General features: G+C 40.0%; 1 protein-coding gene across 1 annotated transcript; it reads left to right on the top strand.

Moving 5' to 3' along the window:
- Window positions 1-1,494: 1,494 nt before the first annotated feature.
- On the top strand, window positions 1,495-20,768 carry LOC131246073 (FRIGIDA-like protein 3). Its single transcript, XM_058245938.1, has 4 exons — window positions 1,495-1,657; window positions 4,189-5,248; window positions 7,280-7,449; window positions 20,251-20,768. Exons 2-4 carry the CDS (start codon window positions 4,201-4,203, stop codon window positions 20,653-20,655), a joined length of 1,623 nt encoding a protein of 540 aa, XP_058101921.1. The 5' UTR covers window positions 1,495-1,657; window positions 4,189-4,200; the 3' UTR covers window positions 20,656-20,768.
- Window positions 20,769-22,732: the final 1,964 nt, after the last annotated feature.

Genomic DNA, 22,732 nt, shown 5'->3' with positions numbered 1-22,732 from the left:
TCAAGACGGATTTGTTGCCATTTTTCTGGAAGTTACAGAAAGTGCAAACGAATAAAATCTGCAAATTGTCTTTAGGATACAATGAACTCTCAATCCGAATTTCAACACGAAAATTTGCACATTTAAGTGTTGAACAGATCTCTAGTTTTGACACCGATATACCTTTAAGACGTTCAGAAAAAACTTAGCAAGAGGTCAGATCGAAAGTAATTGCACAAAAGATGATTTAATCTTAAGAATTAAGAGTATTAACTTCTGGATTATAGTATCCAGCATTTATATTAATTGATATTATGGATTTCTTCTTGAAGAGATGCTAATGTGCCTCTTCAACATAAGCGACACGTGTCATAGGTGCCACATGTACAATCATGTTACAATTACTCACAATCAACAAAAAGATAATAAAACATCAGGTAGACCCTAGTTCAATTCCAGATGTACCATGATTAAGGCTCTTTTTGGTCTTAGCGAGGATGCGCACCTGTGCGCGGACGATGTGAGGAGATTTGAACCTGGTTGCATAAACAAAAACCTATTCTTTTACCGACTGGGTATACACATTATTTATGAAAAGTTTAAATAATTATTATATTGATTTACTTTCTAAAAATAAATTTTAATTTTTAAATTTATTTTTATTCTAAAAGGCACAACAAAAATTTCTCATGGTGCGCGTTCAATCCTTATTGTTTGGTATCGTGTGGCCCACCAGTGTTTTGGATTTGACTGATTTTTTATTTTTTTTTTAATTTTTAATTTTTAATTTCTATCTTACCGTGAACTTGACAAACCGATGCACAGGAGTAGATTTGCCTACGTAGCTTACGACAGCAGGAACTTCCTGCGGCCCGGGGGGCATGCAATTCGCGTCCGAAGAGGATGGACGCGGGTTGGGTGATGAACCCAGAACAATGGAGATACAGGGTGTAATGATTCTGTGGGTCTCACCATGATATATGATTTTTATCCACGCCGTTCATCAAATTTTTGTAGATCATGTGAAGGAATTAACTCAAAACTGAAGCATATCCAAATCTCAAGTGGACCACACCAAAGGAAATAATGGGGATTGAATACTTACCATTGAAAACTTCTGGAGGGACCATAGACGTTTTCGATCAATCTGATATTTGCTCTTTTATTTTTTTCCCCTTCGTCCGCGTCCGGGTCTGTGTGACCTTATGAATAGGTTGGATAACAAATAAGAATAACTGTGGGCCCTAGGAAGGTTTCAACGGTTGACTTCATTATCTCCACTTTTTCATGTGGTGTGGTCCACTTGAGCTTCGGACATGCTTCGATTTTGGTTTTATAACAAAAAATGAGCTGGAAAAATGGATGGACGGTGTGGATAAAATACATACATCACGGTGGACCCCAAAGAGTCCGTAGATGACGTAGGTCGGTGGGTTTGGGTTCAGCACGCAATCCGCGTCGGACCTGAATAGCCGATGCAAGACACTGCAACTTGGATAGCCTCCGCCGGACCGACCTTCGCTTTCAATTGCATCGAGAGGGCCAATGACCCATCGGGTAGATTCGACCCGTTACCTCCAAACTGCAAGGCTTCGTCTCTCTCTCTCTCTCTCTCTCTCTCTCTCTCTGCAATTGCTTTTACTTCCGAAAGCTTTACCAGATTCGTTTAAATCGGAGAGTATATAACCATCTTTATATCTGTTTTCATTTTGTTCTTTGCTTTTTATTTCGCAGCAGGATGCCTGTAATCCCCTTGAATTCGACCCCGAATCGACCATTCGCGCATCGAATTTATGTTCATGAAAACTTAAAACGAAATTCTACAATCTGAATCAATGAAATATGATTCACAATTCGGTTGTTTTTATGGTTTTTTTTTTTTTTTTTAAAATTTACTTTTTGCCGATTATGGTTTTTGATTTGTCAGGGTACGTTTCGTTGCACCAAATATCATGAAATTTCATGATATATCATGATTAACGAGTCTAATTTGGTGCAAATTTTGATGATATTTCATGAAAGATTATTATTTTATTTATTATTATTATTTTTTTAATGATTGGGTTTGTCAAAATTTGTTTTTCTTTACCGAATTTGTGTAACTGTAATTGGAAAAATATTATGGTGAATTTGTTATGTAGATGAGGCATCTAGTATTGAAATTGTGTTTGTGAGATTGAAAATGATAAGCAAAACGAATGCATTGATGTGGTTTTCTTTTCTGATATGAGTTTGAAAAGATCAATAATTTGGTATTGAGTTTTTAGGGTTACAGGTGTGTGTTGTTATGCTGATTCCATAATTTATAGTTGATTTGTTTTTTTTTAAACCTTACTCATTTGGGTTTGGAAAGATCGTATGGTTATGTGTTTTTTTTTGGGTTTGATTATTTAAGGTAGGAAAGTTTTTACTGATTCTGAATGTTTTAGGTGATAAGGGTCTGTAGTTTTTGTAGATCTATGATGGGTTATTTTTTGTTATCTCGGGGGTATTGATTTTCTTCTACATTTGGGTCTTCGGTTGGAGAATTTTCCGATGAATTTGAAATGTTGATCTTGAGAATGAAGGGGATAAAAGAATTTGGAAATGTAGATGAGTTGGGTGCTTTTTTTTCTTTTTTTTTTTTTTCCTGATTTTGATTCTGAAAGAGTGATACTTTGGTTACAAGTTTTAAGTGTTAGATGATTGTGGGGGCCCACAATTTTGTCTGATTTTAGACTTCAGGTGTTTGGGTTTTATTAGATTGGGGTTTGTAATTGGGCAACTTTTCTAAATTGGGGAAAGCCAATATTGCCATTCTATTTGCTGCCCTTCTCAATGTACATGTGGAAAATATGCCTAGTGATTAGGACTGTTGATCTGGTGGACCATTACGTAGATGGACTGAGGCCAAAAAATTATAGCAATTGGATGACTATGACAAACTGATTGCTTCAAGTTCTGCTGGTTAAATGTGGATGACTGCGATTTACTTTTGCAGGCCACTGATCAGATGTCTACCACACAAATACTTTGATTTTCTCATCCTCTTAATGTCCCAATAAACAATAGTCTCAATTGTCAGACATGTTTTCCACCTATACCATGAAGCATGGAGGGAACTACAGTACAGAGAGCTTTTTGTGCAGTGCTCTGCATATAAGCATGCCTCTTTTAAATTAGAGGTCTGGAAAAGTGTGTAGTCTTCTGATATGGGCCTGTAGAGATTGATAATTTGATTTTCAGTTTTTAGCTTTGATGGTTTCTGGAAGGTTGTTTTGTACTGATTCTGAACTTCTATCAGTTTATGTGATAAGTGTTCTTTTGCAAATCTGTTTTCGGTTTGGAAAGGTCATTGGTTTGTTTTCGGGTGTTTTTTAGGTTTGGTGTTATCAGGTCAAACCTTTTTTTTTTCTGACTCTAAACTTCTTTTCGGCTCTCTCTCTCTCTCTCTCTCTCTCTCTCTCTCTCTCTCTCTCTCTCTCTCTTCAAATATTTCTGTCAACATCTCACCATCCCATGCTTTTCTTCCATTCACGCTTAGATGCCTATAATTGCATTTATTGATTTTCTTCCTTTTGCATTAATGTTTTAAACTATTCCTATGGGGCCAAAAGTAAGTCTATAAGATTGAAGATTGCAAACAAACATCAGCAAGGATGGATTTGTGGGTTTCACTTACATATTTGGGTTTTTTAGGCTTGTAGGAAGACAGTCTTTTCTGCCGATTCTGAATTTTTAGGTGATTAGCATTTTGTTTTAGTTTTGGGTTAGAAAGCATTTTTGTTCACTAATTGGGGTTTTGAAGTTTTTTCCTTCCCCTTTATGATTTAGGCTCCAGAAAGATCGACAGTTTGGTTTTACTTTCTAGGGTTTGATGGCTCTGATGTCAGGATTTTCTACTTTTTCTGAGCTCCAGTTAAAATAATAAAGAAAAAAATTTCTAATATCTGAGTAAAATTTACTCCGAACTTTAATTTCATAATCCTGGACCCTCCGATGGCCATATTAAATGCACTAAATTCACCAATTTAATTTCAGGAATGGCCCAAACTTCTTGAATTGTTATTTGTTTTGTTCAGTGTATTGTTCTTTTCCTCTCGTATGCCTAATTATCCTTTTGGATGTAGTCTAGTTCGATTTATTTTGATTTCAGTGGGTCCTATTCTGGCTACTTCGTTTCTGTTGTATGAAATAATTTATGATGGAAAATTTCTCCTGTTTTTATAGGGCTTCTGAACCATGGATGATACACAGTCAGTTGCTACACTGATTGATTCTACCACCTCTAAGATACAACAACTTCAACAAGCATTTGCTGAGCTCGAAGGCCATAGAGCCGTATCTCTGAATTTGAAATGGAAAGAGCTTGAAGAACATTTTCACGGGCTAGAGAGGTCCTTAAAGAAAAGATTTGTTGAGTTGGAAGATGAGGAAAAGGAGTATGAAACGAAGGCATCTGAGGCTCGGGAAATGCTGGAGAAGCGGGAAGCAGTGGTTGTAGCCAAAGAACAAGCTTCATTGGGACAACTACAAGAGAAAAGAGATGCTGCTCTTTCTGCTATTGGGGATGCATTTGAGAAGTACAAGAAGGCATTAGCCGAGACTGTTGTCAATGGTGTGAGCAATGGCAATACAGATGTTACTGTAGAAGAGAAATCGGACATTACAACTGCTGAAGTCAACACAGCTGATGCTCAGCCTGCCAAAAATGGTGGCTTGGATGTTAAACCTCGTCCTCAGCTGACAAAATTATGTGAAGAGATGGATGCAGCAGGTCTCCATAAATTCATTTCGGACAACCGGAAAAACCTTGCTGCTATACGGGAGGAGATCCCATTTGCATTAAAGAGCGCACCAGAGCCTGCTCGCTTGGTTTTGGATGGCTTGGAAGATTTTTACCGTGTCGAACTGCCATTGCCAGACGGGAAAAAGGATTCAAGCCTTCTGGGCCTGCGTAGGACTTGTCTCATGTTGATGGAGTCACTGGGTGTGCTGTTGACAAGCTCTGAATCAGAGTCCCCTGTTGATAACCCACTAATCTCATTGGATATTAGAGAACAAGCGAAAACAATTGCTAATGGGTGGAAGCCGAAGTTGGATAATCTGGACAATGATGCTAGCACTGGGAACTCGTTGGAAGCACATGCTTTTCTGCAGCTTCTAGCTACTTTTGGTATTGCTTCTGAATTTGATCAAGATGAGATATGCAAACTCATCCCCACTGTTTCTCGTCGCCGCCAAACAGCTGATCTTTGCCGCTCACTTGGGCTGTCGGAAAAGATGCCTGGTAGGTCTTGTTTTGGGTTTAGACTTGCATTTATCTCATGGTTTAGCTTCTTAGATTTTCTCTTCTTCCTGTCTGTGCATCTGTACATTTTTTCACCTTAATGCATCTCTCATCCCTTAACCAAAAAGATAAAATTAAGGCACTGGAGGATTGTGAACTATTATTCTTCTGGTTGAATTCAATTAATTGAGTCAGAAATAAGCAAGGAAACGTTTTGCTTTTAAAATCAATGATGACACAAAACCTAGTGATCAACTGCTCTTTATTATCTTTTTGAAGGACAGACCAGCACTTGGACCTCTCAAATCTCAGCTGTCCTTGCTCAGGACTTAGTCAGGAATCTGGACCATTCTGTACTAGACGCTGTAATCATCATCATCATTGCCTTGTCCCAACTAATTGGGGTAGGCTACATGAATCTTGTTATACTATTCCACCCTATCAAGGGCCATAACTTCAGTTTGGCCATAGGTTGTCAAGTCTTTTCTTTCTACCTCCACCTTTGGGTCTTGGCCTTAGCCTTGTGCTTTTAGAGCCTTCTGCTTGCACCCACTCGTCCCAACTGGTGTAGTCGTTGGTCTCCATTGCTACCAAACCATCTAAGTCTACTTTCCTTCATCTTATTACCTATTGGTGCTACTCCTAAGTTCCCTTGAATGCATTCATTTCCAATTCTATCTTTCCTCGTCTTGCCACTCATCCATCACAACATCCTCATTTCAGCTATCTTGCGAACATGTTCCTTTACTGCCCAACATTCTATCTCACAAAGCATAGCTGGTCTTATAGCTATCCTATAAAATTTCATATAAAATTTCCCCTCTGGAGTGGTACAAGACGATCACATAAAATTCCAGAGGCATCTTCATTTCTTCGACCCAACTTGAATTCTATGGGCAACATTATTCTCTATCTCTCCACTCATTAATTATCTACCCGAGATATCAAAAGTGGTTATTTTGGGTATCTTCTTCATCAATGGTCTTGACTAATTCCTCGTTTCCATTCCTAGTAAAATTGCACTCCATATATTCAATTTTAGTCTGCCTAATTTTAAATGCTTTAGATTCTAAAGCACCCCTCCATAAATCTGGCTTTGTGTTTACAACTTCCCTCGCCTTGTCAATCAAAACTATGTCAGCTGCAAACAACATACATTGTCGGATCTCTTCCTGCAGATACCTCATCAACTTGTCCATAATCAATGTGAAAAGGTTTGGGCTCAATGCCGACCTGTGGTGAAGGCCTACAGTGATTGGGAACTCACTTGTCTCTCAACTTGTGGTCTTCACATTTGTTACCATTCCTTCATACATATCCTTAATCATGTCAATATATCCTCTTGAAACTTCTTTTTCTCCCAACACCCACCATATTAGCTCTGTGGGGACCCTATCATATGCTCTAGATGAATCAACACTATCACTAGGTTGTTTAGGATGATGAGGATTTCTATTTTTGATTTCACATGGAAAATGCATGGAGTATGCCGATTCTAGAAACTGGTGTGTTTTGACCATTTTGTGATGATGTGCTATATTGTGTTTCCTTTATTGCACTACTTTTTGTTTTTGGTTGCATATTTCTTAAGGGCCCATTTGGATGCAACTTCCACAAAAGGGGTTTTCCCACAAAAGCAAGTGTGGATCAACTTTGTCGGTCGATTATCCGAAAACCAATCTGATTGTGTTTCAGCAAGTGGGCGTTTTGGCTCCTATTTCGACTAGTGGAGGATCAAATGGGGTTTGCGAAAGTGCATCCAAATGCACAACACGAAAAGGGGTTTGGCTCAAAATGGCGTTTAGTCCCTGAATGCTCCTTTTGAGGATGTGTCCAAACTGCCCCTAAATTTCTAAGAGATTTGTTAAACCTGGATGGCAATATGGTATGGCCTGGTGTGTAATATGGTCTGACCCGGTGTGAAAATTCTATCTTTAGGATCAAAAGTCCAATTCATTTTTTTTCCTTCTCTGCTATTCATTTTTGGCTTTCATTTACAATCTCTTACCGCCTGTTGATTTGGATATGAAGGAGCGATCGAAGTACTGGTGAACAATGGAAGGCAGATGGAGGCTGTTAACCTGGCATATGCATTTGAACTCACTGATCAATTTGCTACTGTGCCATTACTGAAGGCTTATTTAAAGGATGCAAGGAGAACTTCACAAGTACAACCTGGAAACACATCTCCAGCTGCTCAGGTAGATTTCTATTAGCCTAAATGTTGTATTTTTCTTCCATAGTGATGCATTTTACAGAAAATGGGCATCTCTGAGATTTACATTGGAAGTTTTGGAAACATCATTCAAACATCAACATCTACCCATTTTGATAGGTTGAATTTGTGTGCCAAAATTTGCTTATTGACTCATATTTTGGTTGGGTTGACTTAGTTTCTCCGCATTCCAAGCACCGTGACAGATATTGCCGACTTTGTTTTTCAGAAGATCTTGTGATATTTTCCTGGTAAATCAGAAAAAAAATATTATCATGATAATATTGAGATTTTAGAAATATTGGCAGTTTTAAATTTTTCGTGATTTTATCAGGAAATTATCCTAATATTAATCCGAAAATGATTTAAAATTTAACTAATTCACAATATGATTATATATTTAAAAAGTTATATATTATTTATTAATATATAAAATAATTATTTTTAAATTTTTAATTTCAGTGAGATTTTCCCAAATAACATCCCAAGCAGACCCTCAAGATTTGAAAATCTCTAGAGAAATTCTTGAGAATGAGATTTATCACCATGATTCCTAGTACCTGTCCATTTTTTCCCCTTTTTTTCTTTTAATGAAATCGCTATATCGTTCATGAATGCTGCCGACTTGGCGGTCCTGGGAAGCTGAAAGAGTATTTCTTTTCTTTTTCTTTAAATGAAATCATCATATCTTTCATGAATTTACTGACTTGGTGGTCCCCGGAGGCTGAAAGACTGGGTTTTGGTTGAGTTAGAGATATAGTTAACTGTGTCATGAAGGTGTTAATTCCTTTACCGAGTGCCTATGTTGAGTAGTCTTTTTTATCAACGATTTTTAGAAACCACCGCCTTTTTATGGCTTAATTTGATAGAACCACCCAATACATTTGCGGTTATACTTCAGCACCTACTTTTTTATGCTTTATTTTACCACTTTCAATCAGATTTGAAGCCACGGTCGTCATTCTTCTTTTGAAAATGACAAAAATACCCTTAATTAGTGGTAACCATTGGTTTCTTCCAGAAACTATCCAGCCCACCCTAGTAGTGGACCAAAGCTTTGAGATGATGGATATAACCGTTTTAAGGTTGATCTATTTGGTGAATGGCTCAAATCCGAAGTTATTTCTGTCATTCTATAAAGGGGTATTCATGTCATTTCCAGTACTGGGGTATTTTCATCATTTTCAGAAAATGGCTGATGGCTGTTTCTTCAATCTGATAGAAAGAGGTATAATAAAAAAAAGGGATTACACAATATAGGTGCTGAAATCTAAGCCCAAAAGTTTTTGGGCTGTTCTGTGACTTTTGTCTAATTAACCCATAAAAGGGTCGTTGTTCTAATGTATTTCACCAACTTAATCAAATCAGTTTTTGGGAGATAGCTTCCTAACCACCAAGGCTGAGGCTACTTGAGCTATTGGTTTTCAAGGTTTGAGAGTACAATTAAGTAAAAAGATGTCCCCTGCTCATTAGATGAGCTGGTGGAGATGTGTAGTGTGTGTGATCGATCCAGGGTTCAATCCCTGGTGGTGTTACCTTTCCAAAAAAAAATGGTAGAAAGTTAACAAACTCTGTTTTGTAATCAAGGAGTACACTTTGTAAAATCAGCTGAGCAGCTTTTTTTTTTTTTTGGAAGACATATGGTGTCCCCACCTCTTTTTGAAGTGAGACTAATCCGTGCGGATACACGCAATCACCCACAACCACGTGTATCAGGTAAAGCCAAGGAGGGGAATCGAACCCTCACCTGTAGGGAGCAAACCTACGGTGAAGACCATTCGCCCAAACCTCGTTGGGTTACGGCGTGGTTAAAACACATACATCATTGGGGGACCCACATTAAGGAGTACGCTTTGTAAAATCATCTGAGCAGCATTTATGTCTATGAAATTTATCTGAGCTAGTGGGTGATCTGTTGATGCTATATATGGAAATTAGTACTCCTTTTTGTTTCTTTTTTGACATTCATATGGGTCTTATCGGCACGGCAAAGGCATGCAATAGAGTACCTAGGGAGGTTATGCAGTGGGCGATGATGAGGAAAAGGTTCCGGGAAGATGTATTCACATCACTAAAGACATGTACAAGGGTGTTGTTATAAGAGTGAGAATGGCTAGTGGTGTGACAATGATTTGCACTTGTTATAGATAAATAAATTGCTATATCCAGAATGAAGTCCCTTGTTGTAAGTTATTTGCTAATGGTAGATGACTAGAGAGGATTCAATGCTAAATTGGAGGTTTAGTGGAAGGCTTTAGAATCTAGAGGTGTAAAAATAAGCGGAACCAACACAGTATCTGGAATGGAACTTCTATAAGAAGAGTCATAGATGTTGGGCTTTGCTTAGAATAAATGGCCGGAAGATTCCTCAAAGTGATATGTTCTGTTATCTTAGCTCCATCATTTGAAACGGTGGAAAGGTCGAGGAGGATGTTTCCAATAGAATTAGGGTTGTGTGGACAAATTAGAGATGTGCCTTTGGAGTGCTATGTGATTTCCGCATGCCAATGAAACATAAGGCAACATATTATAAGAGATCATTAGACCAGTTATGCTATGTCATTAAGTGTTGGGCAATTATAAGGCAACACAAATGGAAGATGAATGTTGAAGAGATCAGGATGTCGCCATGGCTAGCGCCTATAGATAGATTTGAGATCGAAGATCATTCTCTAAAGAGCTGAAGGCATTCTGGAGATGACTCTTCCGCCTGCCGAGGGAGACTGAAGGAGAAGTTTCTGCTTCTAAATCGATTTCCAGAAAGTCAGGGGCGTTCAAAAACACGGGCTTTTTCCGTTCCACATTCCGACGACGCCTCCCATTCTTTCCTCTCTGAGCGACGAATTGGCTGTTTACAAACAAGCATTCAAGAAAGCAATATGAAAATCTTCTGTTCGTAACTTGATAGACCAGGTGAGCCATGAACATGAGCTATAGGGGTGACGAAAAGAGAGAAACATTATGAGGATTGTTAAATAGATGTGTCAGAACATTTAGAAAGGGTTAAATTAAGAAAGAGATCATTCTATGCAACCTGGGAGCAGTCTCAATTAGTGATAAATGAAGGAGATTCTATTGAGATGGATCAGTCATGTGCTTAGAAAACTAGAGACAACTTCGATGAGGAAGGGAACTTTGATTAGGATAGAAGAGCCTAAAAAAGGATAAAAAGAACACCTAAATGGACTTGGATAGAGGTGGGAAGGGATATGAAAGCTTTTTTCACTTACTGAAGGACTAGGACTGAGAATTGTTCGGTGAATATGATTTATGGAGCTGGCCCCAAATAGCTGGACAAGGCTATGATGATGATGATAATGAAGAATCATGTCACTCCTTACTCTTTAGGAAAATGTGTATAATGCCTGTTAACACCCAACTGTATTTGTGAGTGATGAGATTCATGGTGAGAGAGGTGGAGAGGAAAAGAGGATTAGAGAGCTTAATCACTTTACAGCCATAAACCCTTTATAATAAGGAAACCCCCAAAAAGAATTTGGAATGGTAATTTCAGGAGCACCTATTACAAAACACACACCTAGGGTCTCCTATGCTCTCTCTTAAGCTGGAGCATAGATGTGGCACTTGGCCAGCTTGCACATGCTCTCCTGAAGATGCCGAGAATAGCATGCTTTTGTGGGAATATCAGCTACTAATTATTTGACCTGGAAAAACAGTGGAAAGCAACTTGGACAACATGTTCTCTTGCACACGTGACAGTCAAATCTCTAAAAATGCTTCAGAATCAGAAGCACAGACACTTAAACCCATTTCCCGAAGAAGAAAATGGAGCCATATAATCTCACACGTGGCTTGTCATTGAACAATACCCTGCCTCAATGGAGAAACGGGCCATGACATTTTGCTTCTTACCCTTCAAAGACGCCAGATTGTCCCCAACAAACATACAAATCAACTTGTTGACTTACTGTAGCTAGATGAGCTAACCCAATCGGCATCACAATACACGTTGAGATCCAAGTGACCATGATTGGAATACAATAACCTTTTTCTTGGAGCTTCCTTCAAATAGTGAAGAATTTGATATATAATTGTCACACTGACAGCATAAGGGTGATGACTTCTTGTCAAATAAATGAGCTTCTCCAACAGATGACACTGCATACCCAAATCAAGAAGAATGTCTGATTCCTTATTGTGAAGATGATGATTGATTTTGACAGAGAGTATCAAGCTGCACACCTAACATGCCATGAGAATGTTAGGAACATATTTCCTTTGGGAAATAAAAATGCCTTTGCCTTTGTTGACCTAGCAACCTCAATTCCAAGGAAATGTTCAGAGGACCCAAGTCCTTAGTGTCGAATGTACCAACCAGAAATGATTTTACACAATCTAACTACATATCATTATTGTTTGCAAGGATGATATCATTGGCATAGAAACCAAGATAGTCATAGAGCTATCGCTGCTCTTTATAAACATGGAATGATCAGAAGAGCTCTTTATAAACATAGAATGATCAGAAGAGCTCCTTAGAAAACCGATCTGAGAAATGACAATGATGAATTTCTCAATACATGCTATAGGCGATTGCTTTGTGCCATAAATCATTTTATTCAATTTGCACACCTATCCTTTCTTTCCTAATGGGTTAAACCTGGAGGCAAAGTAATGCACGAGCATTTTCACACCGGTCTCGAGTGGGGTTGCCTGTGGGATGCAGGGACACACTTAGGGTGGGTGGCTCGTGTGAGGCGGGCTCCACCCGTGTAAAGTGGGTGGCTCGTGTGAAGCGGTACCCATGTGAAGTGGAGCTCACGAGAGGGGTTTGGCCGAGGTCTCGGCCTAACTCATGGGATGTGGGGCTTGGGCTATGAGATAAAAGAATTGATTCACCATGCTCTATCAATCTGAGCTTTTAGAGTAAGTGGTTAATTGTCCTGCATCAAAGTGGTCTCAAAGTGAGAGGTCTCATGTTCGAGACTCCTCACTGGAGGTGATTAATGTAGATGCATTTTCATACCGGACTCGAGTAGGGTTGCCTGTGGGATGTAGGGTCACACTCAGGGTGGGTGGCCCGTGTGAGGTGAGTGGCTCGTGTGAGGCGAGCCCCCACCCGTGTGAAGCGGGTGGCTCATGTGAAGGGGAACCCATGTGAAGTGGGGCCCACGAGGGGGGTTTGGCCGAGGTCCTAACCCATGGGATGTGGGCCTGAGCTAGGAGATAAAGAGATTGACTTGCCATGCTCTATCAGTTCGAGCTTTTAGAGCAAGTGGTTAATTGTCCCGCATCACAAAGTTATATATACTTCATCTTGTTCTCTCCATGAAGGAGCACATTCTTCACATCTGTTGGGTGGAGAGGCTAGTTATGGAATGCAGCCACAAAATGTAACTTTGCTACAGGAGTGAAAGTTTCCTGTTGAGTGAAACCATCTGCCAAAAAATCGAGTTTTATATCTAGAAATCAAGAATGCTTATGTTTAGTTGTGTATGCCCATTGCATCCACAACATGCTTTCCCACTGAAAATTCCACTAACTCGGTTCCCTGTCTCTCTAAAGATGTTATTTCCTCCATCATAGCTGCTTTCTAGTGAGGATCAGCTAGGGCATATGCAACAATAGAAGGAATGGGAACAAATGATATGGAGGAAAGATACGCTTGAAAAGGAGAGACTGACTAATAGGACACACAATTAGTGATTGAATGTGAAGTACATGACCTTTTTTGCTTTTGAAGAGCAATTGGCAACTCAAAAAGAGATGAGGGAACATATTCAAAGGATGGGTGGGAATCATGAGTAATCTTAGAAGGATGATCCTTGTCCTTCCTCTAGGTGTACACCTTCAACTAATTTTCCACAGGCTTGACTTGATCTTGAACATAGTTCATCGGACTATCCATGGTGACAGGAAGAGGAAATGTATCATCACGATATAGAGTATTAGTCGTGGCTTGTGATGAGAAATAAGGTAATTCTTAAAGAAGGTAACATCTTTGGAGAAATACTTTCTAGTTACGGGAAAATAACACTTATATCACTTTTGAGTATAAGAATGCTCCAAGAAAATACATTTCAAAACTCGAGGACCCAACTTACATTCCAATGGTCCTAAGGCTTGGACAAAACACACATCCAAAGATTTGGGAGAAATGAAAAATAAAGTGAGATTAGGATTCAATTACTTAAGACAATAGTTGTTGAGAGTAGGAGTTAGCGTCCTATTACTCATATAGGTGGCCGTAAGAACTACCTCATCCCCAGTACATTTTTGGGACCAACATTCCTACCATGATGGAGCACGAGACCTCTAGCATGTGACTATATTTCTGTTCAACAAACCATTTTGTTGTAGTGTATATGGACAAGATGTTTGGCATTCTATACCATGCTTGAGAAAGTAATTTTGTTAGTCATGATGTAGACATTCCTTGGCATTGTCTAATCACTAATCTTCCATGTAAAATGAGTGTTCATCAACAAATAATATGATATATTTATACCCAAAAACTGAAGTTACTGGGGAAGTTCTCCACACATTAGAATGAAAAAAATCATAGGAGTTTGTACTTCTATTTATACTTGGAGAACACGAATTTCTACAGTGTTTGGACGCTTGACAAACTTCAAATTGAAATGAAAATCATTTGCAAAAATTATTGCGAAATAAGAACTTAAATTTTTCTTTTTCTTTTTGAAAGATGACGAAACTTTTATTAAGAAAAAGGAAAACAGCTACAAAAAAAAAAAAGGAGGGGCACCGAGAAGGCACTCACAACCCTTTAACTTAGAAACAGAAGAGGCCCATTTAATGATCAATGCCCTAGCCCTTTGGGAGGAGCCTTCCACTGACTTTGAAATTTTGTTGAAACACCTAGCATTTCTTTCTTCCCAAACAGCCCACCATATGGCAAGCAAAGGCATCCTCCAAAGCACTTTCTTCCCTTTCCAGAGGTTAACCCCATGCCAAGGCACTCAAAAGAAGATCCACCGATTTTGGGAATGACCACGTAACTTGAAACTAACTGAGAATATCCGCCTAGATCGATCCCGCAAAAATGCAATGCAGAAAAAGGTGGTCCACAGTCTCCTCATCATGCATACAAAAATACAAATATTGGAGATCACCACAGATCTCTTCCGAAGATTGTCTATTGTAAGGATTTTCTTTCTTCCTAACAACCACCTAAAAGCTTCTATTTTGGGGGGAACATTGTAATGCCAAACGAACCTGGAGTGCCTCAATAGCTCTTGGTGACCTCCTCCATGCACAGGGAATAGAGGGATCTAACCAAGAACGAGCCTGACTTGTACTTCTTCCAATCAACTTATCTAGGTCAGGGGAATTCGAAGCGAAGAGATGAATATGATCTAAAAGAGCCACAAGGTCATCAACTTCCTCATCGCAAATGAATTACCTACAAGGAGGTTCCCAAACAACCTCTCCTCCTATACGGAAGAGCAATCCGCCACCACTATGGACGGGTCCCGGGCCAATCGGTAAATGCTAGGAAATTTGGCTTTTAAGGTGGAGGTCCACACACACACACACACAAACGCATCTTCCCAAAACTGAATTCTTTCTCCATTCCAATGAGAAACCAACCCCTTCCAGGAATGTTGACTCGACAGAAGATATTCTTTTCCATAAGGCCAACACTCTATAGGCTGACGAGTCCCTTGTCCTCCAACCCCCATCTAAAGTCCCATATTTACTTTTAATCACATCTTTCCAAAGTGCCCCGTCTTCCTCCCTAAACCTCCAATGCCACTTACCAAGCATGGTAATATTCATGGATTTTTAGATCCTTAATATTTGATCCTCCCTCTTCATAGGATTTGCAGACTTCTCCCCAACTTACTCTGCCCCTTGCCACAAGAAGTCCTGTGTAAGTTTCTCAAGCCTAGAAAGATCGAGGCTGGACATTTGAAGAGCGACATAAAATAGAGAGGGAGATTTGATAAGGTTGCTTTTATAAGCATGATATGGCTACCAAGCCAAAGGTAGTTGCTCTTCCACCTTGCAAGATTCCTCTAAAATCTTTCCACCCCCTTGTCCCAAAAGTGTATTGCTGGTTTACCCTCACAAAGAGGCAAGCCCACAAACGTAGCCGGAAGCACCCCGATTGCACATCTAAAGACATCGGCCAACCGACCCACCTCATCCGCCTCTATCCTTACCCCAAACATTTTACTCTTAGCGATATTAACTTTTAAGGCTTGAAACTGCCTTGAAGCACCAAACAATTGTTCTCAATTTATCCACCATTTTTGGAGATGCACTCGTGTTATTTGCAAATTGCAAATGAGAGATTGGAGAGGGCAACCTCTCCACTTTAAAGCCAGAAAAGAAACCATCCTCCTGCCCGAGGCCAAGCATCCTCCCTAATGCCTCGACCACCACAAGGAAAAGAAATGAAGACAAAGGATCCCCTTGGCAAAGATCCAAAACTTTTAAAAGAGCCTTTCGGGGAGCCGTTAAGAAGGACAGAGAAGTGCGCTGATTTCACACACTCACGGATCCACTTCCTCCATTTTGTCCTGCACCCTATCTGAAGCATCATGTAATCTAGGAAGCTCCAATCAACGTGATCATAGGCCTTTTATAAATCTAACTTGCACATACTCTATTAGCTCCTCCATGTCTAGAATCAAGGCATTTGTGGGTGATTAATGTGCTATGTAGGATTTGCCAGCTTGGGACAAAGCACTTTGATTATCGGAGATGATGCTTCCTATAACCTTTCGTAACTGAGACGCAAGTACCTTCGCCAAAATTTTATAAGGCCCTCATATAAGACTTACTGGCCAAAAATCCTTTAAGGATTCTACACCTGAAACCTTTGGAATGATAGCAATGAAAGACGCCCCAAGGTCACTCAACAAACGGCCCCTTTCAAAGAACTCAGCCATGAAATTCATGATGTCATCCTTAATTTCCTCCTAGAATACTTGGGAATCCATCCGGGCCTGGCACTTTATCTCTCCCACGGGAATCAACGGCAGCTTTGACCTCTTGCTCCGAGAATTGAGTCTTGAGCGAATCAGCCTCTTCAGCTGAACAACAATGAAATGTGATATTGTCTAGCCTTGGTCTATGCCACATCTCTCTCATCAACAATTCTTCATAGAACCAAGAAACTTCTGTGGATAGACTGTCTTTATGTTCAATACGAATGCCATTGACGACAATGCTGCTTATTTTATTAATCCTTGCTCGCGCACTAGCAACACTGTGGAAATACTTCGTATTTTTTATCACCCTCCTTGATCCAGGAGCTTCTCGATTGTTGCCTCCATTTAATTTCATCTTCTTTTACCCTACTTGCATAATCCTGGATTCGCCTAACCCGCTTGGCTGATTCATCAAAGGATTGAAATAAGAACTCAAGAGACTTTAACAACAAATGACCCAAGTGTGTGTACCAGGTTAACACACATTATTACTCATAACCGACTTAAATCATCTTCTTCATTGTGAGCCCTAAATGACACATGGGATGGAAAAAAGGTGATGCTACAGTTCAACTGTTTTGCAAGTGCACCAACTGAGAACAAGTTAGAGGCAAAGAAAGGAACATGAATGACGAATGGCAATAACAATGACTGAGAAACTTGATAGGCTCCTTTCGCAGCAGCCCTGAAGAAGGATCCATCAGGAAGTTTTATACAACTAAAAGCATAATATGAGATGAACGCTTATTATTAGTAGTCATATGATCTGTAGCAGTGCCAGAGTCAATGATCCATGGTGTGGATGAACATGGTTGAGATTGAAATGTGCATAATCAGTGGTAGCGGATATACTTGGCTGTCGACTCGCTTTTCCAGCCAAGTAGGAAGCCTTAAGATCAACTAGCTGTTTCATTTTAGTATGATTTTTGGATATGGAACAGGGCTGCTTGAAGCGTTCATGTTCTGACAGGTTCTTTTCCTCAGCTGTCACATTATCAGCAAAGATCTTTGGTTTCAGATTCAGTTGCAAGTGGGTATTCAAGTTCCAAGAACTACTTTGACCACAATCAATGCAACAGCCTTTGTTAGTGACCCCAGGGAAATATTAGAATTGTCCTTTCCCTGGTGGTCTCCTCAAGATGCTTTGGACCCAACTACGAAGGCAGATCTCTTTGAGACAGTAGAACCTTGTTCAATAGATGTAGCCCTTTGATGAGCCACTCCTCTAATATCCCTTAGTTTCCCCCTTCTTCCAATGAATACTTTGGCTAACCAGGACCTCTCCAAATGGTTATTTCCATTGAATTTTTAGTGGTGTGCATTAGCCTAGGATGATGATCTTGTTGACTCGATCCCATCAAAAAAACGTTCTTTTGATCACCACTTGCTAAACTCGTTAATGTTTTATCATAAAAAAGGAAAACAATCTACTGTAACAGCTTAGATCTAGCATACTAGATTCATTGGAGACCGAAAAACATTAGAAATCCTTGCTTTATTGCATATTGTCCAGATCTGAAGATGGTCAATGCTTGGAGAACCCAAACAACAACATAGGAGCAACGGAGGATCCCAGGGCTGCCGATGACTGCTGGGCATCCTGGCAGGGCTGCCTGGCTATGCCGGGAGTCTGGCTGGGCTGTCAGCTGCTTCTGGTGGTCCGGCTGGGCTGCAAGTCCAGTAGTCTGGCTGGAGTGTCTACTATGGCTAAGTGGTCTGGCTGGACTGCTATTTGTGGGCAGAGGTCGGGCTCGCTTATCAGCTGGAATAATGGGAAAAGAAGAGGATTTTTTGTTATTATTATTATTTTTTTTTTAAAGGAAAAAAAACAAGAAAAAGAAAAAGAGGAGGATACAAGATGGAGAAGATAGTGAAAAGAAAATTACCCCTTTTCTAGCTCTGATACCATGATGAGATTCATGGTATGAGAGATGAGTGAGAGGAAAAGAGGATTCACTCATAAACTCTTTATTATAAAGAAACTCTAAACAAATATATAGAATGGTACGCCTTAGAAGCATGTACTTTAAAGCACACACGCATACAACCTTGGGTCCTTACTCATGCCTCAGTGGTATACTCACAAGAATTTCAACAGTAGGTCATGGGTTCGAGTACCATTGCGGTGAAATCCCACTGTGTTGTGAGTGCGTGTTTAAAAAAATTAAAAAAATAAATAAATAAACGGTCTCCTAGACTGAAACATGTTATTAGATTCTTTCATATGCTAGAATTCTTTGTTGCTTCTCAAAATAATAATAATAATAATAGTGGTAGTAGTAGTAGTAACAAATGAATCATCTGTTCACAGAGTAAAAGAGACATTTATCTTAGTAGAGATTTTTGTTTGGTCATAATCACCGTCATCGACCGCTTTACCATCATCCTCCTCACCATCATCCCAGCTGTTTGGGTTTGGCTTTATGAAATTCTACTATGCTAATTGGAAGTTTGCAAATGGGAATTCCAAAAACTACCCAAGAGCTTGTATATTCTGGCTTTGGCTTTTTCTCTCAAGAAATTTTGTTTCTTACCGCTCATTAAAAAAAAAAAAAAAAGGAATTTCAAGATCAATTAGCTAAAGTTTGGCAACTAGCTACCCACCTGACATTAACCCTCATTTACCTGGGTGGGGATTGGATGGCATGCTGCTTGAATGCAATGTTGATCTATGATTGTTAATTTTCTCGTGTTCTGATGTATTTTTGTTACTCTAAAATCATTATCATTGTCATCATCTAAGCCATATCCTAAGTAATTGGGGTTGGCTACATGAATCCTGTTCTATCATGCCACTCCGAGAGCCATACCCTCAGACCATAGATCAGAAAGTCCTTTCTTACTACCTCCATCCACGTCCTTTTGGGCCTCCCCCCTTGCCCTTATAGATCATTCAACTTGTACCAACTCACTCCTAAGTCCTAACAGGCACGGTTCTTGGTCTCCATTACACATGACCAAACCATTTAATTCTACGTTGCTCATCTTATTAGCTATTGGTGCTACTCCTAAATTCCCTTTAATGCATTCATTTCTAATTCTATCCTTCTTTTGTCTTGCCATTTGTCCATCTCAACATCCTCTTTTCAGCTACACTCATCTTCTGAACTTGTTCCTTAACTGCTCAACATTATCCCATAAAGCATGGCTGATCTTATTGTCATCCTATAAAAATTCCCTTTCAATTTGAGTGGTACATGACAATCACATAAAACTCTAGAGGCACATCTCTATTTCTTCCAACCCACCTGAATTCTATGGGCAACATCCTTCTCAATCTCTCCACTCTCATGAATGATCAACCCAAGATATCGAAAGGTGGTCATTTTGGGAAATTTCTTTGCTGGCAATCTTAATTAATTCCTCGTTTTCATTCCTATTAAAATTGCACTCCATAAACTCTTTTTAGTCCGAATAATTTTAAATCCTTTAGATGCTAAACACCCTTTATGAATCTATTTTTCTGTTTATGCTCTCCCTTGTCTTGTCAATATACAATAAATAATGTGGTGAGCATGGATTGGACATAACAAAACATTTTTGATTTGCCCATCCAGTTCAATTATCAGAATATTTTTTGCTAGACAAAAATGGAAAAATCAACTCCCCTGGCATTGGGTTTATGTTTTCCTCTTGTAAGAGTGCATGGATTAGCTCAGAGAAATGGGGCTATTGAGTTTGTGGATGGCAATATGACGTAGGGTGGCAAATGGGCTGGGCCTGGATGAGCGAAATTAATAGGCCAGCTGGGTTAGTCCAAAAACTAGGCATGAATGAATCATGGCCCTGCCCATTAGCAACAGCTAACAGAAAATTCTCTCTCTAATGCATACGTACTAATCAGTTGAACTTTATATGCATTTCAGAATGAAGCAAACGAGCGGGAGCTGTCCGCCCTCAAGGCTGTCATCAAATGCATTGAAGAGCATAAGCTTGAGGACCAATACCCGGTCGACCCACTTCAAAAACGGGTTATCCAGTTAGAGAAGGCTAAGGCCGACAAGAAAAGGGCAGCTGAGGCCGCTAAGCCTCAACCCAAGAGGCCCCGTGCCAATGGCAACGGTTATGGGCCCCGCATTACCAATCTCCCCGACAAGAGCTTCTACAGAGGCCCCCCCGAAAGATATCCATATATGTATGACAGGCCATATATATATGCACCTGACAACCATGGATTGGCACCAGTTGGCCTGCCTCCCTACAACCTCTCTCCCAACCATGCACCCTACTATGGGAATGGCTATCAGTATCCAACTCCATATCTACAGTAGTGGAGATAATGTTGATTGTGATCTTTTAGTTTTAACGATTTTGGATATTTTTGGTTTATCTATGTATGAGAAAATTTGAGTATTGCACAGGTTGTGATAACTGTTGTCTTTTACTCGGTGCAAGTGTGAGTGAGGGAGGAATTTATGCTGACGAAACATGTATTGTCTTTGCACAGTCTACACCACGGGTTGACAAGGGTCCACTATCTTGTGATCCAGACCATTGGTCGGTCTTTTCTCACCATGGATGGACCCATGCCCCCAAAGACTTCTTAGAAGATCCCAAAATATTGAATGGAGGAAAATAAAAGGGGGTGTTTACCAAATAAAAAATAAAAAATGAGGAGCGGAAACTGAGTTTTCTGGGAAATTAAAGAACTGGAAATAGCCTTAAAGGTGTGTTTGTTCTTGTTGAGGAGCTCTGCTATTGCGCAGAAGCGTGTGCAATATCTCGGCAGGGCATGTAGGTGGGAGGTTCAATCCATCTATCATGTTGGTCCGACTTGTACACGTGGGAAATCTGGTCCACTCATCATGTATGACAATGTTGGAAACAGGTGGATGGGCTAAAAAATTTCAGCCATCAGAGTGGTACATTATATCAACCAGGGGGGATTGGGGGGGGGACGTGATTCTTGTGCTAGGGCATCAATGTGGTTAATCGTTTAGGGCTTGTTTGGCCGGCCGAATTCAACAGGATTAGGAGGGATGGGACCATTTTAAGGTAATGATGATGATGTCAGTGGATGGGGATTAGGAGGAATGGGACCATTTTAAGGTAATGATGATGATGTCAATGGATGAGTGGATGGGGATTAGGAGGGATGGGACCATTTTAGGGCCCGTTTGGCCGGTCGGATTGGAAGGGATTGGATGGTATTGGAAGGGATTGGAAGTCAAATCCCGGGATTGGCCTCGCGTGCCAAACAGAGTCGGTGATCTGATCCCAATCCCATGTATCTCAAGACAATCCGCTGAAAACACCATCATTACATTTAAATCCCATCAAATCCACCCTAATCCTTCAAATTTGCCTGGGACGTGTTTGGTTTGAGGGATTAGAAGGGATGAGAAAGTTTAATACCGGGATTGGCCGGGCGCGCCAAACAGACTGGATATAGCAATCCAGGGATATATCAATCCCATGGATCTCCAGACAATCCACCGACAACACCATTATTACCTAGAAATCCATGCCATCCACCCTAATACCATTCAATCCCTTCCAATCCACCCGGCCAAACGGGCCCTTAAGGTAATGATGATGATGTCAGTGGATGGGTTTAAGTTCCATCGTATTGCTGTATCCCAGGACAAGTTCTGATGGTCTGTTTGGTTAGGTTGGAATATCTCGGGATTACGATTGGGATTGTATTTGAATGTGGCATGGGATTGAAGTAATCCATTGGGAGAAAATTGTTCTACCCATTTGGATATTTGGATCAAAATCCTAGGATTGATATTCCAAATCAAATTCCTAGCTGCTTGTGGTACGCTGGACACAGTCCTTTCTTGGAAAAATGGTCTCGAGTGAACCACACCAACTGTAAACCGTGGTATCCACACCGTCCAATATAACTAATGTAAGGACTAATTGGTGTCTCTCAAAAAAAGAAAGTGGTTCAGATATCCGGTGGACCACACCATTATCATTCTGGGGCATTAAAATCACATGCACGTGTAGCAAGTCCAGAAATCAAGTGGTGCACCAAATGAAAACTACGGTATCCACACCGTCCAATATAATTGATAGACGGTGTAAATGGTGTTATCTTAAAAATGAGTGTGGTCGAGATATCTAGTGGACCACACCAAATGATTCTGGTGCATTAAAATCACTTTCAAATGTAGCAGGTCCACATATCTAGTGGACCACAGCATGACAGTGCTTGGTGATAAAATCACGATCAAGGTGAAGCAGGCCTAGATATACAAGTGACCACACCAAATGATACCCATGTAATCAAATCACCCACCATAAAGAAACAGTTCAAAATAAGTATTCTTCAATTAGGTACACAACCACTAATACCTAGAATTTAAAAATAATAAACAATGCAAAGAAAAGGACCAGGAT

The sequence above is a fragment of the Magnolia sinica genome, chromosome 5 (genome assembly GCF_029962835.1).
Source record: "Magnolia sinica isolate HGM2019 chromosome 5, MsV1, whole genome shotgun sequence".
Classification (NCBI taxonomy): domain Eukaryota; kingdom Viridiplantae; phylum Streptophyta; class Magnoliopsida; order Magnoliales; family Magnoliaceae; genus Magnolia; species Magnolia sinica.
Note: the sequence above shows the minus strand (reverse complement) of the source record. Positions and strands in the feature narration are given on the sequence as shown.